The following is a 24,510-nucleotide window of genomic DNA, read 5'->3' on the forward strand; positions in this document are numbered from 1 at the left end:
TTCTCCCATATTATTATTATTTTTTAACATCTTTATTGGAGTATAATTGCTTTACAATGGTGTGTTAGTTTCTGCTTTATAACAAAGTGAATCAGTTATACATATACATATGTCCCCATATCTCTTCCCTCTTGCATCTCCCTCCCTCCCACCCTCCCTATCTCACCCCTCTAGGTGGTCACAAAGCACTGAGCTGATCTCCCTGTGCTATGCGGCTGCTTCCCACTAGCTATCTATTTTACGTTTGGTAGTGTATATATGTCCATGCCACTCTCTCTCTTTGTCCCAGCTTACCCTTCCCCCTCTCCGTATCCTCAAGTCCATTCTCTAGTAGGTCTGTGTCTTTATTCCCATCTTGCCCCTAGGTTCTTCAGAACTTTTTTTTTTTATTCCATATATGTGTGTTAGTATACAGTATTTGTTTTTCTCTTTCTGACTTACTTCACTCTGTATGACAGACTCTAGGTCCATCCACCTCACTACAAATAACTCCATTTCATTTCTTTTTATGGCTGAGTAATATTCCATTGTATATATGTGCCACATCTTCTTTATCCATTATCTGTTGATGGACACTTAGGTTGCTTCCATGTCCTGGCTATTGTAAATAGAGCTGCAATGAACATTTTGGTGCATGACTCTTTTTGAATTATGGTTTTCTCAGGGTACATGCCCAGTAGTGGGATTGCTGGGTCGTATGGTAGTTCTATTTTTAGTTTTTTAAGGAACCTCCATACTGTTCTCCATAGTGGCTGTATCAATTTACATTCCCACCAACAGTGCAAGAGAGTTCCCTTTTCTCCACACCCTCTCCAGCATTTATTGTAGAAGCAAATTCCAGACATCACATCATTTCATCCATAAATATTTTAGGATGTGTCTATAAGATATAAGGATCCTTTTAAAAACATAACTATACTACCATTATATGCCTAAAAGTTAATAATTTCTTAATATCAAATATTTGGTCATTACTCAAATTTTCAATTATCTCAATATGGTTTTTTTTTTTTTTAGTTAGCTTGAGTGCCCTTCAAATGGATTCATAGAGCCTGTAAAGAAGGGGCAAAACTTACCATATATGTTTGGGTAAAATTTGTATTATGAAAAAAGTTATGTCATCAGTCTAATATTATCTCAGTCATAGATAGTTCCCAAAGAATTTAGCTGAAAAAATATATTGCCTCCAGGTACAAATATACAAAGCAAAAATGAAGTAGTGATACACTATTACAGAGTTTTTGTCCAAGTAGAGAAAACAGAGATAGGTGGTATTTCTCTGAAAGTTATCCCTAGTCAAGACCTTGAATAGAGTTTTCTTTTAAATCATTAGGAGTCAGTGAATTTTGTGAATGAAATATGGGTGACCCAATTCTTCCATGAATTGTTAAGTTCTTTATATCTCATGCCATAGAAACTGTGAGCAGAAAGATATTTGAATACACCCAGCTGAGCTGATATAGAATCAGAATCAACAAGCCAACCAGGTTATTTATGTTTCTGTGGGAAAGTAAGAGCTAAGAGCTATGTCTATATTTAAGTCTCCTGTTAAGAAAGGGGGAAACAGACACAATATCATAATGAAATCATAACGAACATTACTGAGGGCGTGGTAAATGCCTGGCACTATTCTAAGTGTTTTACATGTATTTATTCATCAGGTCATCACAGCAACCTCATAAGGTAGGTACTATTATTATACCCATTTTACAGATCGGGAAACAGAAGCCCAGGTTACATATCTAATAAGTGGCAGAGCCAAAATATGAACCCAGGAAGACTGGCCCCAGAGCCTATATTGACCTTACCCAGTATACTATACATCTCTCAATACAAGGTTTCTAGTGAAAGTTGTTATAGTTTTTCTAATGGTGAATACATCATTTCTGTTGAATTATAACTTACTTGTTTTCAGATTCTGGCATTTGAGAAACTGATGGAACAACAAGACGAAACAAACACCTGTATGATAAAATAATATAAAAAGTGATGCTTAGGAAGAAATATGTGAAAGAATATATACCAAGTTATTAATCTTGATTAGCCCAGGAGGCAGAAGTGAGAAAAGAGAGGTAAAAAAGGAGATTATTTTATTTATAGGTCTTTGTATGTCTTAATGGTTTCAATGAAAACATACCAACTTTGTAATTTTGGAAGAGTAATTTAATTAAATAATTTTAAAACAAAAGTGTTGCTTATGACAAATTCTTAAATAGTTCCACAGTTTATATAATTGCCCCAAATCACCTGCCAGAACATCAGATATAGTGTACAAGGCTTTTATATTTTTCTTTCTATAAAGGAACCTGGAACTGGCCTTTGGGTTCCACATAAACTTGGATGAATATTTTTTGAAGGGATCTGGCGGCATGATGACAAACTGACAAAATAAGGTAGTTTGTAAAGTTTCAAATCCTAAAAATCTTTAAAAAGAAAAAACACCATCAATCATCCAGAATAATTTTAGATATTTATCTGACTAAACGCATGTATCTCAAGACTCCTTCTGATACTTTTATATCTGTGACTCCATTTCCCTTCAGAAGTGTGGCCTCAAGTATAGTTGACCAATGGGAGAATCACTATAGAACCCTTCTGGTTTATTTTTCCCACTGGCATATTCTCAGTTACATCATTAGGAGTTACCATGTCCTAACCTCACCCTCCTCTCACTATTGTATGTAAAAGTTCCCTTTTGATAAACCATTTTCCGTCATAGAAACAGAGAAAGGGAAAGATCAGTTTCAACTGATATCTTTTTTTACCTTAAGCATCCCTACCAAATTTCCAATAGCATTTTTTGCATAAATAGAAAAAAAAAATCCTAAAATTCAAATGGAACCACAAAAGACCCTGAACAACAAAAGCAAGCTTGAAAAAGAAGAACAAAGCTAGAGCCATCACATTTCTTGTTTTCAAACTATACTACAAAGTTATAGTAATCAAAACAGCATGGTATTGGCATAAAAATAGTCACGTAGATCAATAGAATAGAATAGAGAGCCCAGAAATAAACCCATATATATACTGTCAACTAATACTTGACAAGGGAGACAAGAATATTTAATGGAGGAAAGATAATCTTTTCAATAAGTGGTACTGGGAAAACTGGATATCCACATACAAAAGAATGAAATTGGACCCCTATCTTTCACTACTCAGAAAAACTAACTCAAATGGATTAAAGACTTAAATATAAGACTTGAAACCATAAAAGTCCTAGAAGAAAACACAGGGAAAAAGCTCCTTGACAATGATTTTTTGGATATGACACCCAAAGCACAAGCAACAAAAGCAAAAATGAATAAGTGGGGCTACATCAAAGTAAAAAGCTTCTGCACAGCAAAGGAAACTATCAAAAAAAAATGAAAAGGCAACCTATGGAATGGGAGAAAATGTTTGCAAACAATTTATCTGATAAGAGGTTAATATCCAAAATATATAAGGAACTCCTAAAACTCCACAGCAAAAAACAAATAATCTTATTAAAAAATGAGCAGAGCCCCTGAATAGATATTTTACCAAAGAAGACATCCAAATGGCCAACAGGTACATGAAAAGATGCTGAACATTACTAATCATCAGGGAAATGCAAATCAAAACCACAATGAAATATCACCTCACACCTGTTAGAATGGCTATTATCAAAAAGACGAGACATAACAAGTGCTGTAGAGAAAAGGGAGCCCTAGTGCATTGTTGATGGGAATGCAAACTGGTACAGCCACTGTGGAAAACAGCATGGAGGTTCCTTAAAAAGTAAAAATAAAACTACTATACAATCCAGCAATCCCACTTCTGGGTATATATCCAAAGGAAAGGAAATCACTATCTTAAAGAGATATCTGCACCCCCATGTTCACTGTAGCATTATTCACAATAGCCAAGACATGGAAACAACTTAAGTGTCCATCAGTGGAGAAATAAAGAAAATGTGGTATATGTACACACACACAAACAGGAATATTATTCAACCAAATAAAAGAAGAAAATCCTGCCTTTTGTGACAACACAGATGGACCCTGAAGGCACTGTACTAAGTGAAATACATCAGACAGAGAAAGACAAAAACTGTATTGTCTCACTTATATGTGGAATCTCTAGAAAAAAAAACAAAAGAAAAAAAAGAAAGAAAGAAAATCCAAACACATAGAAATAGAGTAGAATGATGTTTGCCAGGGCCTGTGGGTGGAGAAAATGGGGAGATGTTGGTCAAAGGGTATAAACTTCCAGTTATAAGATGAATACATTCCAAAGATCTAATGTACAGCATGGTGACTGTAGTTAACCATACTGTATTATACACTTGAAAGTTGCTAAGAGAGTCAATCTTAAATGTTCTCACCACACACAGTGTGTAATTTTGTGAGGTGATGGATGTATTAACTAATCTTATTGTGCTAACCATTTCATAATACGAATGTGTATTAAATCACCAGGTTACATACCTTAACTTACACAATGCCACCATTTGTCAGTTACATCTCAATAAAGCTGGAAAAAAACCCACTTGGTATTGTAGGCATTGACTCAGCTTGATCCCATCAGTACTATTTTGGCAAAGTTTATAGACCAAGAGTAACATGTACAGAGGAGATCCTTTCACATCCACAGGATGTGGATTACTTACTTTAAAGCTGTAAGGACTTGTTGTCCGTCATCTGCATATTGAGCTAAATATTCCAAAGCTTTTCCTGCCATGATATGTTGTCCATTCTAAAAAGGACAAATATAATATGTTAAATTACATCTCAAAGTGATACTTACAAAATGTTATCTATATTCCTGTCCATTAAGGGGAAGACAAAATCTGAACTTGTTTGTTTTGTATTCTCAAAAGAGCTACTGCAAGATGGTAGAATGAAGATACAACTCATTGACAAAAACAGAACAGGTTCATATTGGCCCCAGAAAGCCACTCCTCCCTATCCACAAACACTCATAGCCTTGCCAACACTGCCTTGAATTCACTAGGACTAATCTTACTGTGCTCTTTACTCCTGTTTGCCAGCAGTAGCCAAAAGAACCCTGGACTCTGAGGTCACCCTCATTTCTAGCACCCTAATCCACATAAGGCTCTGTAAATCCCTTTTGTCCTCTTTTCTCATTTCTCCCCAACTCCTCCAACCCTTCCACTATGCTTTCTGAAATTCAGTCCATTATCAGCAAAATCTCCTCTATTAGCAACCTCTTCCCAGAAAGTTCCCTCTACATTCTTTCTCTAATGGAAATCTAGGTTTCTCCAAGGATACTGCTTCCAATGAAGCCCTCTCAAGTAGTGGCTGCTTTTCTTTCATCTCCCTAGACCTGGAGATGGAGTAGGCATCATTTTTGCTCCTCACTGCTGTTTTAAAATTATTCTCCCTCTTGCTCCCTAAAACCCCCAGCTTTGAATTTCCTGTCACCAGACTATATCACCCATTATCCCTCACTGTTACAGTGAACTGCTCTCAGACCATTTCTTCTCATTTCTTAATGATTTATCTACTACTCACAGCTATTTTTTCCAAAAAATACTCCTGCCAATTTTTGGCATTTTCATCATACAGATAGATGATCCTTCTAATATCCTAGTCTCTTACTTCCTTGAATTCCACTCTGCCAATTATCTTAGCCATTCACTAGCACAGTCATTCACTGGACACTGTCATCACTAAAAGCCAGGTGATGCAAGTGAGGCTCCTAGGGTACACAATTTAAGGACACACTCATTCTCAGGGTTGTGCATGGACCAATTCTAGGTGTCTCACTCCCTCACTCTAGTCTTGTACCCTGCTCTATTTCATGTATTCTAACATCTCCTACCTTTCTAATTCACTCCCTCTATCACTCCAGCAATCCTTCAACTGCATTAAGATCTCCAATACATTGATACTACTAATATTTCACCATCCCTCATCCCCTTGAAGTCCTCCTCGGTACCCAGTTTAAATTCCATGGGGATTAACTATAATCACTCCCTTGTTCCTTGATTTTCCTGCCCCTCTTTTGCTTCACTGTATTCATCGGCAAAACCATGAGCCTGGTTAAATTCAACTTTCTAGTGACTTTTGTGCCGCATCCATGCAGCTGAAAGTAGCTGGGCAAAAACCTGTACAACTATTTGTTTTATTTTTAAAACTTCATCAAATGGACCTTATTGCTACAAGGCAAGCATACCACACTACCCTTGCCATTCACTTTGATTTTCTGGATGATTAGCTGATATCTTATCCTCTTTTCTCAACACCCAACACCTCCTCTCCTATTCTCACTCTCAGGTGATGACCTTGTTTCTTACTTCACTGAGAAAACTGAAGCAGTCAGAAAGAGAACTTCCACAGATTCCCACTACCACATCTATTCACACACCAGGAACCACACCACATACTCTGCCTTCTCAACTGCTATCACAAATGAACTATCCATGTTTCTTCCTAGAGCCAAACCCTAAACTTATACACTTGCATCCATCACCTCTTGCCTATTTAATGACATTAACAACTTTCATTTTTCTCTCTCACATTGTCAATTTTTGTTCTCTTACTGGTTCATTCCTATTAGCAAATAAACATTCTCACTCATCCCATTTCAAGCAAACAAACAAACCTCTTGATCCTACTTCTCTCACCAACTACTGCCCAACTTTAAAAAAAATTTTGTTTTCTTGCCCAACTTCTTTTCTTCCCTTTGTAGTAAACTCTTCTAAAGAATTGTCTATACTTATTGTATCCAATTCCTTTCCTTCAATTCTCTCTTGAGCCTACTCTAATCAGGTGTTTGTCCTACCTCTACCAAAACTGCTCTTGTCAAACTCACCGATGACCTCCATATTATAAATTCCAATGGTCAGTTCTCAGTCCTCACTGTATTTGACCTATCAGCAACATTCAACATAGTTGATCACTCTTTCCTCCTTGAAACACATTTGGCTTCCAAGACACCACATCATCCTTGTTTTCTCCTACCTCATGGATTACTCCCTTTCATTATCCTTTACTGGTTCCTCTTCTTTTCTCCAAACCATTAATGTTTGAGGGTTTCAGGCTCAGTCTCTGGTCCTCTTCTCTACTGCATATATACTCACTCCCTTGGTGATGGCATCCCAGTCTCATAGCTTTATATACCATCTATATATTAATGATTCTTATTAAACTTTTCTCTTCAGCCCAGACCTCTTTCACAACTCCAGAGTCATATATACAACTGACTATTCAGATCTCTACTTGGATAGTCTAATAGACATCTCAAATGCATCATGTCCAAACTGAACTCCTGATTTTGCCCCCAACCGTACTCTATTTGCAGCCTTTCCTACTTCAATTGATGGCAACTCCATTTGATGACCCAGTCTCTTTCTCTTATACCCTTCATCCAATCTGTCAGCAAATTCTTTTATCATTTACCTCCACTGTTATCTCCCTTATCTGAGTCACCTTAATCTTTTCCCTGGATTACTTCGAAAACTTCCTAACAGGTCTCCTTGCTTGGTTCTTTTATGGTCTATTCTCAATATAACAGCCAAGAGTATTTCTGTCAAAATGAAAGTCAAATCATGTCACTGCTCTGTTAAAAACCTTCCGATGGTTCCCCATGTCATTCAGAGTAAAAGTCAAAGTCCTTTCACTGGCCTATAAGGATCTACGTAATCCAGACTATCACCTCTCTGACTTCATCTCTCACTAATCCCACCCTTTATTCACTCTAGCCATACTGGCTTCCTTGCTACATACCTTAGGGCCTTTGTATTGGCTGTTACCTCTGCCTGTAATACTCTTCCTCTTCACTCCCCCCATATATCTATCTACAGGGCTAACTCCCTCAACAATTTCAAGTCTTTGTACAAATGTCATCTCCTGGATGAGACCTATCCTCACCACCCTATTTAAAAAAAATAACTCACACCAATTCCAGCCCACTCCCATCCCTGATCCTTGTTATCCTGCTCTATTTTTTCTATATTACTATCAACTTCTAACATATTATATAATTTCTTATTTATTATGCTTATTATTATCTTCTCTCCTCCTGCTTGAATGTTAGCTCCAAAAAGGCGTATCACTGTTTTGTTTACTAATTTATCCCAAGAGACTAGAACAGTGCCTGGCACTTAGTAGGTGCTCAATAAATATTTGCTGAATGAATGATAGTTTCACTAGCACTTGAAATGCCTTTTGCAAAGCAATTGTAGTAAGTAAAAACTGGATTCCACCCTTGTTCTTTTGTAGAGGTATATTCAGTTTCCTGGGTTTGGCTCATCCATCCTTCCTTCCATCTTCTAATTCAAACTACTTGAGGCTGTTTTTTTCCTGATTCTTTCTCCTCTATTAAAATTATTTTCCTTTTCAGAAATACAGTTCCATAATTCTTCCATTGGCTTTCTTCTGCTTTCCATCAAATGTAACTTTATAAACCTTCCTTTAAAAAGATATTTGCCTTTGGGTTCCCCATTATAGATTTTTCTCTCATTTCCTGCACAAGCACATCATGTACCTACATCTGCCAAATATTTTTCCTCTTCCAGGAGTTCTATTATCCTATTCATTAACATCAAAACACATATCATTCAAAACTGTATTCAGCTACTACTTTGGGCAAGATATTGGGCTAGGTACTAGAAATATGGCCCTCAAGGAGCTTATAAGTCAAGTTAGACAGACAATCCATGCATTAGCAATATAAGGCAGTATATATGATACAGACCAAATAACTATCATACACGTTAAAAATTACTGAAACTTAGAGTAGAAAGAGAGCAATGAGGACTGGAATTGATTTGGGAAGTCTCTACAGTGGAAGGAAATCTTAAGTTGGACTTTGAAAAGGTGGCATTTAAATAAGAACATTTCTTAAAAGATGGGATGGTATAAAACAGACACAGACAAAGGAATGTGACTGGCCTGTTTGAGAGACACTGTATTTGCTTGGAGTTATAGAGGGCCTGTGCCTCCACCATTCTAGATCTTGTGCCTAACGTAATGGTGGATTATATCACTATAATGATGATACAGGGGAGTAATATGAGATAAAGTAGAAGAGACAGCTGTGGCCAGATTGTATATTGTTAATAAGAACAGAAACACTATATGTGTAGATCAAGCTTATTTAATTACAAATCACATTTTCAGCCATCCTCTCAGTTAATTTTCACAATAACCCTGGAGTTAGGTATTATCTTTATTTTACAAATGATGAAATTAAGATTCAAAGAAGGGAAGCACTTAAGTGGCAGAGCCAGAACTCAAACCCGGTCTAGCACCTACTCCAAGAGCTCCACAGTTGCTACAATGCTTTTCCTAATCCTGTATATTATTAAGACCAGAATTTTGCAAGTAAACAAAGGAGGTGCAAGTATTTATTACTTCTAAACTAAAGTCGCTTTCTGGTTACAAACTAAAAAGGTCCATTAAGATTTAAACTGTGTTTTTTTTTGCAAACGGATGAGAAAGATAAGCTTCCAAATAGATGACTATTTTTTTGCATGGTATAGTACTTTAAATCTCAAGTTTCTCTTAAAAGTTAATGTTTTGCTATGCTTATTTTTTCTGTTGTTTTAAGCTCAAAACTATTACCTCACTTTGTTTTATTTACTTTACTCTACATCATAAAACAATGAAGAGAAATAAAGCAATTCTGCAACAAAGCTTGGTGTGAAAATAATGAGGCAAAATAGAGGGTAAAGAAAGTCCTCTCCTGTGCCTAACTGATGATGATTCCATTCTAATTGTCTCTGAAAATGGAAAAGAGGTAAAAATCTCATAGATGGGTACATAAGAATTACCTTTAGAGCAAACTGGGCAGCTAAATTGAGAAACATGACAACTAAACCTCTATATCTAAGTACAACATTCTCTTCTTGTTCTTCAGCTCTTAATAAATTCTCTGAAGGAGTAATTGCCTGCAAAGCTGAAAAACAAGGAAACAATTAAAAAATGAGATACTGTTATCAAAGATAATAGCTATCTATGGTTAATTATACCACAATGACTTTGGAATTTATTTTAAGAGCATTAATATCTTTAAAATATTAATTAATTTTCATAAAGTCATCTAAATTGCTAAACCGTCAAGGAGGACTTGAATGTCAGAAAAATGCCCGACTGGGCAATTCACCTCTATGAAATTATTCCATGGATATATCCGCAAAAGTGAATAAAAACATACAAATATGTTCACACAGCAATTTTTTGTAAGAGTAAAATATGGAATGAACCTAAATTTCATCAATAATGTATGGGCTAAATACAATTTGGTACATCCATAAAGTGGATTGTAATACAGAATAAAGTAAAAAAAAGAATGGTGGTATTATATTTCCTTGTGTGTCTTAAAGGTAGACCGTGATAAGTTAGATATGTATGTACTATAGGCCTTAAGTAACAACTAAAATAACAAAACAAAAAGTTATACCTATAAGCCAAAGAATGAGATAAACATAATTATAAAATATTAATTAATCCAAAAGGGCAGAAAAAAGGCAACAAAGACCAGATAGGACAAATAGAAGACAAAAAACAAGATGCTAAATTTAAACTTAGCCATATCAGTAATCACGTTAAAATATAAATGGTCTAGATGATCCAATTAAAAGACAGAGATAGAGAGACCTTTAAGATGGTGGAGGAGTAAGACGAGGAAATCACCTTCCAACCCACAAATACATCAGAAATACATCTACATGTGGAACAACTCCTACAGAACACCTACTGAAAGCTGGCAGAAGACCTCAGACTTCCCAAAAGGCAAGAAAATACCCATGTACCTGGGTAGGGCAAAAGGAAAAAGAAAAAAACAGAGACAAATGAATAGGGACAGGACCTGCACCTCTGGGAGGGAGCTGTGAAGGAGACACTAGGAAGACCCTTCACTGGCGGAGACGGGGGGTGTCGGGGGGGAAGCTTTGGAGCCACGGAGGAGAGCGCAGCAATAGGGGTGCAGAGGGCAAAGCGGAGAGATTCCCGCACAGAGGAGCGGTGCCGACCAGCACTCACCAGCCCGAGGCTTGTCTGCTCCCCCGCCAGGGCGGGTGGGGGCTGGGAGCTGAGGCTCAGGCTTCGGAGGTCAGGTCCCAGGGAGAGGACTGGGGTTGGCTGCGTGAACACAGCCTGAAGGGGGCTAGTGCGCCACAGCTAGATGGGAGGGAGTCCGGGAAAAATTCTGGAACTGCCTAAGAGGAAAGAGACCATTGTTTCAGGGTGTGCAAGGAGAGGCGATTCAGACCACTGCCTAAACGAGCTCCAGAGACAGGTGAGAGCCGCGTTTATCAGAACAGACACCAGAGACGGGCATGAAACATTAAGGCTGCTGCTACAGGACCAAGAAGCCTGTGTGAAAGCACGGGTCACTATCCACACAGCCCCTCCCGAAAGCCTGTGCAGCCCGCCACTGTTCCTGATCCAGGAACAACTTCCCCAGGAGAACACACAGCACACCTCAGGCTGTTGCAACTTCACGCTGCCCTCTGCCACCACAGGCTCGCCGTGCATTCCGTACCCCTCCCTCCCCCTGGCCTGAGTGAGCCAGAGCCCCCGAATCAGCTGCTACTTTAACCCCATCCTGTCTGAGCAAAAAACAGACGCCCTCAGGAGACCTACACGCAGAGGCAGAGCCAAATCCAAAGCTGAACCCCAGGAGCTGTGCGAACAAAGAAGAGAAAAGGAAAGTTCTCCCAGCAGCCTCAGGAGCAGCGGATTAAATCTCCGCATTCAACTTGATGTACCCTGCATCTCTGGAATACCTGAATAGACAACGAATCATCCCAAAATTGAGGCGGTGGATTTTGGGAGCAAATGTAGACTTGGGGTTTCCTTTCTGCATCTAATTTGTTTCTGGTTTTATGTTTATCCTAGTTCAGTACTTAGAGTTTATTATCATTGGTAGATTTGTGTATTGATTTGGTCGCTCTCTTCCTTTTTTTAAAATATATATAGATACATATATTTTTTCCTTTTTCACTTTTTATGAGTGTATATGTGTATGCTTCTTTCTGTGATTTTGTCTGTATAGCTTTGCTCTTACCATTTGTCCTAGGTTTCGCTCTGTCCGTTTTTTTTTTTTTTCTAGTATAGTTTTTAGCACTTGTTATCATTAGTGGATTGGTTTTTTGTTTTGGTTGCTCTCTTCTTTCTTTCTTTTTTAAATTACTTTTAAATTTTTTATTTTTAATATTTTTTTTATTTTAATAATTTCATTTTATTTTATTTTCCTTCTTTCCTTCCTCCCTCCCTCCCTCCCCCCCCCTCTTTCTTTCTTTCTTTTTTTCTCCTTTTCTTCTGAGCCGTGTGCCTGACAGGGTGTTGGTGCTCCAGCTGGGTGTCAGGCCTGTGCCTCTGAGGTGGGAGAGCCGAGTTCAGGACACTGGACCACTGGAGACCTCCCTGCTCCACGTAATATCAAACAGCGAAAGCTTTCCCAGAGATCTCCATCTCAACGCTAAGACCAGCTCCACTCAACAACCAGCAAGCTACAGTGCTGGACACCCTATGCCAAACAACTAGCAAGACAGGAACACACCCCACCCAGTAGAAGAGAGGCTGCCTAAAATCATAATCAGGCCACAGAAACCACAAAACACACCACCGGGCGCAGTCCTGCCCATCAGAAAGACAAGATCCAGCCTCATCCACCAGAACACAGGCACCAGTCCACTCCACCAGGAAGCCTACACAACCCACTGAACCAACCTTAGCCACTGGGGGCAGACACCAAAAACAACGGGAACTATGAACCTGCAGCCTGCGAAAAGGAGACCCCAAACACAGTAAGTTAAGCAAAATGAGAAGACAGAGAAACACACAGCAGATGAAGAAGGAAGGCAAAAACCCACCAGACCTAACAAATGAAGAGGAAATAGGCAGTCTACCTAAAAAGAATTCAGAATAATGACAGTAAAGATGATCCAAAATCTTGGAAATAGAATGGAGAAAATACAAGAAACATTTAACAAGGACCAAAAGGAACTAAAGAGCAAACAAACAATGATGAACAACATGATAAATGAAATTAAAATTCTCTAGAAGGAATCAATAGAAGAATAACTGAGGCAGAAGAACGGATAAGTGACCTGGGAGATAAAATAGTGGAAATAACTACCACAGAGCAGAATAAAGACAAGAGAATGAAAAGAATTCAGGACAGTTTCAGAGACCTTTGAGACAACATTAAATGCACCAACATTCTAATGATAGGGGTCCCAGAAGAAGAAGAGAAAAAGAAAGTGACTGAGAAAATACTTGAAGAGATTATAATTGAAAACTTCCATAATATGGGAAAGGAAATAGTCAATCAAGTCCAGGAACCCCAGAGAGTCCCATACAGGATAAATCAAAGGAGAAACATGTGAAGACAAATATTAATCAAACTATCAAGACTTAAATAAAAAGAAAAATTATTAAAAGCAGCAAAGGAAAAGCAACAAATAACATACAAGGGAATCCCCATTAGGTTAACAGCTGATCTTTCAGCAGAAACTCTGCAAGCCAGAAGGGAGCGGCAGGACATATTTAAAGTGATGAAAGGCAAAAACATACAGCCAAGATTACTCTACCCAGGAAGGATCTCATTCAGATTCGACAGAGAAATTAAAACCTTTACAGACAAGCAAAAGCTAAGAGAATTCAGAACCACCAAACCAGCTTTACAATAAATGCTAAGGCAACTTCTCTAGGCAGGAAACACAAGAGAAGGAAAAGACCTACAATAATAACAAACCCAAAACAATTAAGAAAATGGTAATAGGAACATACATATCGATAACTACCTTAAATGTAAATGGATTAAATGCTCCAACCAAAAGACATAGACTGGCTGAATGGATACAAAAATAAGACCCATATATATGCTGTCTACAAGAGACCCACTTTAGACCTAGGGACACATACAGACTGAAAGTGAGGGGATGGAAAAAGATACTCCATGCAAATGGAAATCAAAAGAAAGCTGCAGTAGCAATTCTCATATCAGACAAAATAGACTTTAAAATAAAGACTATTACAAGAGACAAAGAAGGACACTACATAATGATCAAGGGATCAATCCAAGAAGAAGATTTAACAGTTGTAGATATTTATGCTCCTAACAGCAAATGCTAACAGCCATAAAAGGGGAAATTGACAGTAACACAGTCATAGCAGGGGACTTTAACACCCCACTTTCACCAATGGACAGATCATCCAAAATGAAAATAAATAAGGAAACCAAGCTTTAAATGATATATTAAACAAGATGGACTTAACTGATATTTACAGGATTATTCCATCCAAAAACAACAGAATACATTTTTTTCTCAAGTGCACATGCAACATTCTCCAGGACAGATCATATCGTGGGTCACAAATCAAGCCTTGGTAAATTTAAGAAAATTGAAATTGTATTAAGTATCTTTTCTCACCACAAAGCTATGAGACTAGATATCAATTACAGGAAAAATTCTATAAAAAATACAAACATATGGAAACTAAAAAATACACTATTAAATAACCAGGAGGTCACTGAAGAAATCAAAGAGGAAATCAAAAAATACCTAGAGACAAAGGACAATGAAAAAACGACGACCCAAAACCTATGGGATGCAGCAAAAGCAGTTCTAAAAGGGAAGTTTACAGCAATACAATCCTACCTCAAGAAACCAGAAACATCTCAAATAAACAACCTAACTCTACACCTAAAGCAGTTAGAGAAAGAAAAACAAAAAAACCCCAAAGTTAGCAGAAGCAAATAAATCATAAAGATCAGATCAGAAATAAATGAAGAAGAAATGAAGGAAACGATAGCAAAGATCAATAAAACTAAAAGCTGGTTCTTTGAGAAGATAAACAGAATTGATAAACCATTAGCCAGACTCATCAAGAAAAAAAGGGAGAAGACTCAAATCAATACAATTAGAAATGAAAAAGGAGAAGTAACAACAGACACTGCAGAAATACAAAGTATCGTGAGAGAGTACTACAAGCAACTATATGCCAATAAAATGGACAACCTGGAAGAAATGGACAAATTCTTAGAAATGCACAACCTTCTGAGACTGAACCAAGAAGAAACAGAAAATATAAACAGACCAACACAAGCACAGAAATTGAGACTGTGATTAAAAATCTTCTAACATAAAAAGCCCAGGACCAGATGGCTTCACAGGTGAATTCTAACAAATATTTAGAGAAGAGCTAACACCTATCCTACTCAAACTCTTCCAAAATATAGCAGAGGGAGGAACACTCCCAAGCTCATTCTACGAGGCCAACATCACCCTGATACCAAAACCAGGCAAAGATGTCACAAAGAAAGAAAACTACAGGCCAATATCACTGATGAATATAGATGCAAAAATCCTCAACAAAATACTAGCAAGCAGAATCCATCAGCACATTCAAAGGATCATACACCATGATCAAGTGGGGTTTATCCCAGGAATGCAAGGATTCTTCAATATACGTAAATCAATCAATGTGATAAACCATATTAACAAATTCAAGGAGAAAAACCATATGATCATCTCAATAGATGCAGAAAATGCTTTTGAAAAAATTCAACACACATTTATGATAAAAACCCTCCAGAAAGCAGGCATAGAGGGAACTTACCTCAACATAATAAAGGCCATATATGACAAACCCACAGCCAACATCGTTCTCAATGGTGAAAAACTGAAACCATTTCCTCTACGATCAGGAACAAGACAAGGTTGTCCACTCTCACCATCATTATGCAACATAGTTTTTGAAGTTTTAGCCACAGCAATCAAAGAAGAAAAATAAATAAAAGGAATCCAAATCGGAAAAGAAGTAAAGCTGTCACTGTTTGCAGATGACATGATACTATACATAGAGAATCCTAAAGATGCTATCAGAAAACTACTAGAGCTAATCAATGAATTTGGTAAAGTAGCAGAACACAAAATTAATTAATGCACAGAAATCGCTTGCATTCCTATACACTAAGGATGAAAAATCTGAAAGAGAAATTAAGGAAACACTCCCATTTACCACTGCAACAAAAAGAATAAAATACCTAGGAATAAACCTACCTAAGGAGACAAAAGACCTGTATGCAGAAAACTATAAGACACTGATGAAAGAAATTAAAGATGTACAAACAGATGGAGAGATACACCATGTTCTTGGATTGGAAGAATCAACATTGTGAAAATGACTCTACTACCCAAAACAATCTACAGTTTCAATGCAATTCCTATCCAACTACCAATGGCATTTTTCGTAGAACTATAACAAAAAATTTCACAACTTGTAGGGAAATACAAAAGACCCTGAATAGCCAAAGCAATCTTGAGAAAGAAAAACGGAGCTGGAGGAATCAGGCTCCGGACTTCAGATTATACTACCAAGCTACAGTCATCAAGACAGTATGGTACTGGCACAAAAACAGAAACATAGATGAATGGAACAGGATAGAAAGCCCAGAGATAAACCCACGCACATATGGTTACCTTATCTTTGATAAAGGAGGCAAGAACATACAATGGAGAAAAGACAGCCTCTTCAATAAGTGGCACTGGGAAAACTGGACAGTACATGTAAAAGAATGAAATTAGAACACTCCCTAACACCATACACAAAAATAAATTCAAAATGGATTAAAGACCTAAATGTAAGGCCAGACACTATAAAAGTCTTAGAGGAAAACATAGGCAGAATACTCTATGACATAAATCACAGCAAGATCCTTTTTGACCCATCTCCTAGAGAAATGGAAATACAACCAAAAATAAACAAATGGGACCTAATGAAACTTAAAAGCTTTTGCACAGCAAAGGAAACCATAAACAAGACCAAAAGACAACCCTCAGAATGGGAGAAAATATTTGCAAATGAAGCAAGTGACAAAGGATTAATCTCCAAAATTTACAAGCAGCTCATGTAGCTCAATATGAAAAAAACAAACAACCCAATCCAAAAATGGGCAGAAGACCTAAATAGACATTTCTCCAAAGAAGATATACAGATTGCCAACAAACACATGAAAGTATGCTCAACATCATTAATCATTAGAGAAATGCAAATCAAAACTACAGTGAGGTAGCAGCTCACACCAGTCAGAATGGCCAGCATCAAAAAATCTACAAACAATAAATGTTGGAGAGGGTGTGGAGAAAAGTGAACCCTCTTGCACTGTTGGTGGGAATGTAAACTGATACAGCCGCTATGGAGAACAGTATGGAGGTTACTTATAAAACTAAAAATAGAATTACCATATGACCCAGCAATCCCACTACTGGGCATATACCCTGAGAAAACCATAATTCAAAAAGAGTCATGTACCACAATGTTCATTGCAGCTGTATCTACAGTAGCCAGGACACTGAAGCAACCTAAGTGTCCAATGACAGATGAATGGATAAAAAAGATGTGGCACATATATACAATGGAATATTACTCAGCCATAAAAAGAAACGAAATTGAGTTATTTGTAGTGAGGTGGATGGACTTAGAGTCTGTCATACAGAGTGAAATAAGTCAGAAAGAAAAACAAATACCGTATGCTAACACATATATATGGAATCTTAAAAAAAAATGGTTCCAAAGAACCTGGGGGCAGGACAGGAATAAAGATGCAGATGTAGAGAATGGACTTGAGGACATGGGGATTGGGAAGGGTAAGCTGGGACGAAGTGTGAGAGTGGCATGGACATATATACACTACCAAATGTAAAATAGATAGCTAGTGGGAAGCAGCCACATAGCACAGGGAGATAAGCTCAGTGCCTTCTGACCCCCAGAGGGGTGGGAAAGGGAGGGTGGGAGGGAGACACAAGAGGGCGGAGATATGGGGATATATGTATATATATATAGCTGATTCACTTTTTTATAAAGCAGATAGTAACACACCATTGTAAAGCAATTATACTCCAATAAAGATGTAAAAAAAAAAAAGACAGAGATAGATTGAATTAAGAAAGCAACTTTAAACTATATGCTACCTACAAGAAACACACTTTAAATATAAAGCCAAAATTGGTTAAAAGAAAATGATGGGATAATATATACTATAGTAGAGGTAATCAAAAGAAAGCTGGAGGGGTTATATTAGTATCAGACAAAATAGATTTCAGAGCAAAGATTATTACCAGTGGTAGTAGGTTATTTCATGATGATAAAGGAATCAATTCATTATGAGGACATAATCCTAAATGTTTATGCATCCAGTAACAAAATTTCAAAATACAAGAAGCAAAAACTGATAGAACTACGAGGAGTAATGAACAAATCCATAATTATTGTCAAAGATTTCAATAACCTCTCTCAAATAACTGACAAGAGAAGTAGACAGAAAATCAGCAAGGATATTTAACACTATTAATCAACTTGACCTGACTGACATTTATAGAACACTTGACCTTACACCAGGAAAATACACATTCCTCTCTGGTGCACATGGAACATTTCCCAAGAAAGAGAATATTCTGAGCCATATAAAAAGCATCAACATATTTTAAAAGATTCAAGTCATACAAACTTATGATCTTACACTAAAACAGAATTAAATTAAATTAATAAAAAAGTTCTCTGGAAATCTGCAAATGTTTGGAAAATAAATAGCATACTTCTAAATAATCCATGGGTTTACACTGGAGTCAGAAGTCATATTGGAAAGTATTCTGAACTGAATTAAAATGAAAACACGATATATCAAAATTTGTGGATTGTCACTAAAGCAATACTTAGAAGGTAATTTATAGCATTAACTGTTTATGTTAAACCAGAATAAAGGTCTTAAATCAATGACTTCAGCTTTCACCTTTGGAAACTAGAAAAGAAAAGAGCAAATGAAACTCAAAGTAAGTAGAAGAATGGAAATGATAAAGATCAGAACATTAATAAATGAAATAGAAAACAGAAATAAAACAATAGAGAAAAATTAATGAATCCAAAAGCTGGTTCTTTGAGAGCAATAAAATTGATCAACTTGTAGCCACTCTGACAGGGAGAAAAAGAGAGAAGACACAAATTACGAATATGAGGAATGAGAAAGGTGACATCACTAAAGATTTTACAGATGTCAAAAGGATAATATGGATGATACAATGAATGACTTTAGGCCAATAATTTCAACAACTTAAATGAAACAGACAAATTTCTTGAAAGACACAAACTACCAAAGCTCAGTTTGGAAATAATAGATAACCTGAAGAAACCTATTGTCTATTAAAGAAATTGAGTTTATAATTAAAAACCTTCTCATAAAGAAAACTCCAGCCCCAGATGGCTTCATTTGTGAACTCTAGCAAACATTTAATAAAGAAATAATACCAACCGAGCAACACAAATTCTTCTAGAAGATGGAAAAAGAGGGTGTATTTTCCAATTCATTCTATGTAGTAAGCATTACCCTAATTTCAAAACCAAAAACATTACAGGAAAATTAGAGACCAGTATCGCTCATGGACACAGGTAAAAATATTCTTAAACAAACTGTTAGCAAATCAAATCTAATATTATATTTTAAAAAAGAACATATCATGACTAAGTGGAGCTTATCCCAGGAATGCAGCACTGGTTTATCTGTTGAAAAAATCAATGTAACTGACCATATTAACAAACTTTAAAAAAAAATTGATCATTTCATTTCCAAATGTTTTCTCCCATTCTGAGGATTGTCTTTTTGTTTTGTTTATGGTTTCCTTTGCTGTGCAAAAGCTTTTAAGTTTAATTAGGTCCCAGTTGTTCATTTTTGTTTTTTACTTTCATTACTCTAGGAGGTGGATCGAAAAAGATGTTACTGTGAGTTATGTCAAAGAGTGTTCTGCCTATGTTTTACTCTAGGAGTTTTATAGTATCCAGCCTTATATTTAGGTCTTTAATCCATTTTGAGTTTATTTTTCTGTATGGTGTTAGGGAGTGTTCTAATTTCATTCTTTTACATATAGCTGTCCAGTTTTCCCAGCACCACTTACTGAAGAGACTGTCTTTTCTCCATTGTATATTCTTGCCTACTTTGTCATAGATTAGGTGACCATAGGTGTGTGGGTTTATCTCTGGACTTTCTCTCCTGTTCCACTGATGTGTATTTCTGTTTCTGTGCCAGTACAAATTAATCTCTCCAAAAGATACAAACAGCTCATGCAGCTCAATATCAAAAAAAAAACAACCCAGCCAAAAAATGGGCAGAAGATCTAAATAAACATTTCTCCAAAGAAGACATACAGATGGCTAAAAAGCACATGAAAGGATGCTCAACATCACTAATTATTAGAGAAATGCAAATCAAAACTACAGTGAGGTATCACCTCACACTGGTCAGAATGGCCATCATCAAAAAATCTACAAACTATAAATGCTGGAGAGGGTGTGGAGAAAAGGGAACCCTCCTCCTACACTCCTGGTGGGAATGTAAACTGGTACAGCCACTATGGAGGACAGTATGCAGGTTCCTTAAAAAACTAAAAATAGAGCTACCATATGATCCAGCAATCTCACTCCTGGGCATATATCTGTAGAAAACCATAATTCGAAAAGATACATGCACCCCAATGTTCACTGCAGCACTATTTACAACAGCCAGGACATGGAAGCAACCTAAATGTCCATCAACAGAGGAATGGATAAAGAAGATATGGTACATATATACAATGGAATATTACTCAGCCATAAAAAAGAATGAAATAATTCCATTGGCAGCAACATGGATGGACCTAGAGATTGTCATACTGAATGAAGTAAGTAAAAGACAAATATCATATGATACCGCTTCTATGTGGAATCTAAAAAAAAAAGGTTACAAATGAACTTATCTACAAAACCGAAATAGAGTTACAGATGTAGAAAACACACTTATGGTTCGGGGGTGGGGGGAGGGGTAAATTGGAAGACTGGGATTGACATACACACACTACTATATATAAAATAGATAACTAGTAAGGACCTGCTGTATAGCACAGGGAACTCTACTCAATACTCTGTAATGGCCTATATGGGAAAAGAATCTAAAAAAGAGTGGATATATGTATAACAGGTTCACTTTGCTGTACACCTGAAACTAACACAACATTGTAAATCAACTGTACTCCAAAAACATTTTTAAAAACTTGATCATTTCAATAGATGTAGAAAAATCATATGACCAAATTCAACATCCATTCCTGATTAAAAACTCCCTGGAAACTGGAAACAGAAGGGAACTTCCTCAACCTGATAAAAGGTATCTATGAAAAACCTACAGCTAACGTCACACTTAATAATTGAAAACTGGATGCTTTCCCTCTAAAATCAGGAAAAAGTCAAGGATGTCTGCTTTTTACCAATTGTACTGGAGATTCTAACAAGTACAATAAGGCATGAAAAACTGTACCCAGATTGGACAGGAAGTAGTAAAATTGTCTTTATTCACAGACAACATAATCATCTACAAGAAAGCTATTGGAACTAATAAGCGAGTTTAGCAAGTCTGTAGGATACAAGATCAATATACAAAAGTCAATTGTATTTCTACATACTAGCGATGAACTATCAGAAACTGAAGGATTTTTAAAAATGCCATTTGAAGTAGCATAAAATATGGTCTACTTAGCGATAAATCTGACAAAAGGTGCACAAGACTTATATGTTGAAAGATAGAAAAGATTGCTGAGAGAAATTAAAGACCTAAATATAACTTGTTCACAGACTGGAAGATGTCAATTCTCTCCAAACTGATCTATAGAGTCAGTGTAATCCCAATCAATATTTACTTTTGTAGAAACTGAAAAACTTATTTAAAATTCACAGATATACAAAGGACTTAGAATAGCCCAAACAATTTGAAAGAGAAGAATAAAGTTGGAGGACTAACACTACATGATTTCAAATTTACTACATAGCTACATTAATCAAGACAGTGTGGGAATGGGGTAAAGGGGAGTAGTTCAGTGGAACAGAATGAAGAGTCCAGAAAGAGACCCATGCACATATGACAACTGATTTTCTTTAAAGGTACAAAGGCAATCAGTTGGGAAAGGACAGAAGTTTTAAATAAATGAAGCTGGAATGATTAGGTAACCATGTGCAAAAAAAATGAACTTCAATCCATACCTTAAGTCAAATATAAAAAATTAATGCAAAATGGATCACAGAACTACCCACAAACTTAAACCTAAAACTGTAAAATTTCTTGAAGAAAACACAGGGAAAATTTTTTGTGACCATGGATTAGGTAAAGATTTCTTAGATACAATACCAAAAAAACAATCCATAAAAGAAGAAAAAAGATAAATTAGACTTCATCAAACTTGTCATGAAATGCACTGGTAAGAAAATAAAAATTTGTAAAACACATATCTGATAAATAACTTGTGTCTAGAATATATAAAGAACTTCGAAACTCAATAAGAACACAGAGTTCCTTATAGAAAACTGGGCAAAAGATTTGTACAAACACTCCACCAAAGAAGATATATGGATGTCAAATATTGGACACTACGGAAATGCTAATTATAATCACAGTACTATATCTCTACCTCATTATTAGAATGGCTAAAGAAATTTTTCAATGGACAATTCCAAGTGCTGGTAAGGCTGTAGATCAACTGGAACTTTCATACATAGCTAGTTAGAACATAAAACTGTATAGCCACTTTAGAAAAGAGTTCAGCAGTTTCTAACAAAGTTAAACATATACTTACAACCCAGCAAACCCATTCCTCGATATTTGCCCTAGAGAAGTGAAATCTTGTCATCACACAAAATCTGTAAACAGATGTTTATAGCACCTTTATTTATAATCACCCAAACTGGAAACCATCCAAATATCCTTCAACTGGTAAATGTATAAATTTTGGTACATCCATACTTATGAAATACTACTTAGCAATAAAAAAGAACAAACTATGGGAACACACAACAGTATGAATGAGTTTCAAATGTATTATGCTAAGTGAAAGAAGGCTCAAAAAGCTTCATACTATATGATTCCATTTATATGACATTCTGGAAAAGGCAAAATTATAGGGGTAGAAATGAGATTAGTAGGAATCAGGGCTGGAAGTGGTGGGAAGGAGTGACAGCAAAGGGGCCTGAGTTAATTTTTTGTTCTATATCTTGATTGTGGTGCTGGCTACATGACTGTAAGCAACTGTCAAAACTCATAGAATTACTAATATAAATAAACCTTATAAAATCATACACTAAACAAGAGTAAATTTTATTGTATGTATTTTCAGTAAACATGACTAAAAAGTGGACACAGATAACTGGGGAAGAAATGAAAATATTGAGCTAATGCTATGCTTAAAAAGTAAAATAATTTTATTTTAATAGAATGTTAAAAAAAAAGCCTTAATAGGAAATCTGGTTGTGTGGGGTTATTTTTTTTGCCATTTCTACTGGCAAAAGTTTCAAGTTTTTCTATACTTCAGCATAATATATCAAGAAAAACAAATGCCCAGAAGTCTCTAGTGAAAACCCTGATGATGGACATAACAGCAATATTAACCTTGATAAAGAGCTGATTCCAATTTGTTACTCCTTAATTAATATACAGATATACTTTACTACCGTGGAACATTTCTTTTTCAAACCAGAATAAACCATCTTTCCTTTTCTTACAGAGTGAATAACAGACTCCACTGCATATTTAGTAGGTATTCACAAATAGTTGCTTAATTGGACTAGTATAAATTCTGTTTGAACCCATTAACTCAAGCTTCTCAATTTCTCTACTTGTGCCCTTCACAAAGGGCAACCAGTCTGAAGCTCAAATTGCTCCAGGATTTGCTCAGCTACCCAGAGCTGAGCAGGAATAATATCACAGCACAGGTAAATCTGTGACCAAGTCAAGATACACGTGTGTGCAGACAACTAGCTAGGAAACTACGCTTAACTTAAGGACAAAGCACTAATGGGATAAGGTTCATGTGAGCAACTGTACCACTGTCAACCCTGTGGAGAGAAACTCCATTTCAGGGCCAGATCTCTCACCAATAACTTCCCAAATAAGTGCAAACAATCAAAAGGTATCCTGGAGACTTCCATTCTCTAATGACAATTCTTAACTGACTGCATTATAATTTCTCCCTGCCCCCACAGTTTTTTAAAGTTAATTTTTAATAGGCTGGTTCAAATGACAAAGTACAAAAAAGTATACAGGAACAAGACTTTCCCCCAATTCTTGCCCCACATCTGCCTAGTTCCTACTCCTTCAATAGGCAAACCCTGTTCTTTTATTTTTATGCAACCTTCCATAGTTTCTTTTTGTATGGTTGTATCATCTTTACATAGGAAAGCTAGCATATATATTCAACTCCATTGTCTTAAAAGCTATTTTTCTCTATTATGGTCAAAGAGGATTATTCTTTGTGTTAACAGTCAAATATAACTCATAAATAACATTTATACCTCTGTCAGTGTTGCCCTCTAGGATTGCAATCTTGAATACATAAAATTTAGTGAAAAGATTTGTAGGATCACTTCGTTCAGCTTCTGTCACTGCCTCTTTAGCCTGAAAAAAGAAATATTGGGTTTCTTTTACAAAGCATATAAGGAAGACCTTACCATATTTTACTAATACTATTAACATAGTCACAATGGCTGAGGGATACTCATAATG

The 24,510-nt window shown here is 36.4% G+C and overlaps 1 protein-coding gene across 1 annotated transcript in view; it reads right to left on the minus strand.

The window, feature by feature from the left end:
* The window catches only part of TEX11 (testis expressed 11), a 373,633-nt gene that overhangs the window by 76,113 nt on the left and 273,010 nt on the right, over positions 1 to 24,510 (minus strand). Inside the window, exons 17-20 of the mRNA XM_082445679.1 lie at positions 24,300 to 24,402; positions 9,581 to 9,885; positions 4,631 to 4,716; positions 1,906 to 1,962 (exon numbers count right to left, since the gene is read on the minus strand). Coding sequence (XP_082301805.1) covers positions 1,906 to 1,962; positions 4,631 to 4,716; positions 9,581 to 9,885; positions 24,300 to 24,402 — 551 coding nt within the window. The remainder of the gene's footprint in view (positions 1 to 1,905; positions 1,963 to 4,630; positions 4,717 to 9,580; positions 9,886 to 24,299; positions 24,403 to 24,510) is intronic.

This window comes from Balaenoptera physalus, assembly GCF_965194825.1.
Source record: "Balaenoptera physalus genome assembly, chromosome: X".
Taxonomy (NCBI): Eukaryota; Metazoa; Chordata; class Mammalia; order Artiodactyla; family Balaenopteridae; genus Balaenoptera; species Balaenoptera physalus.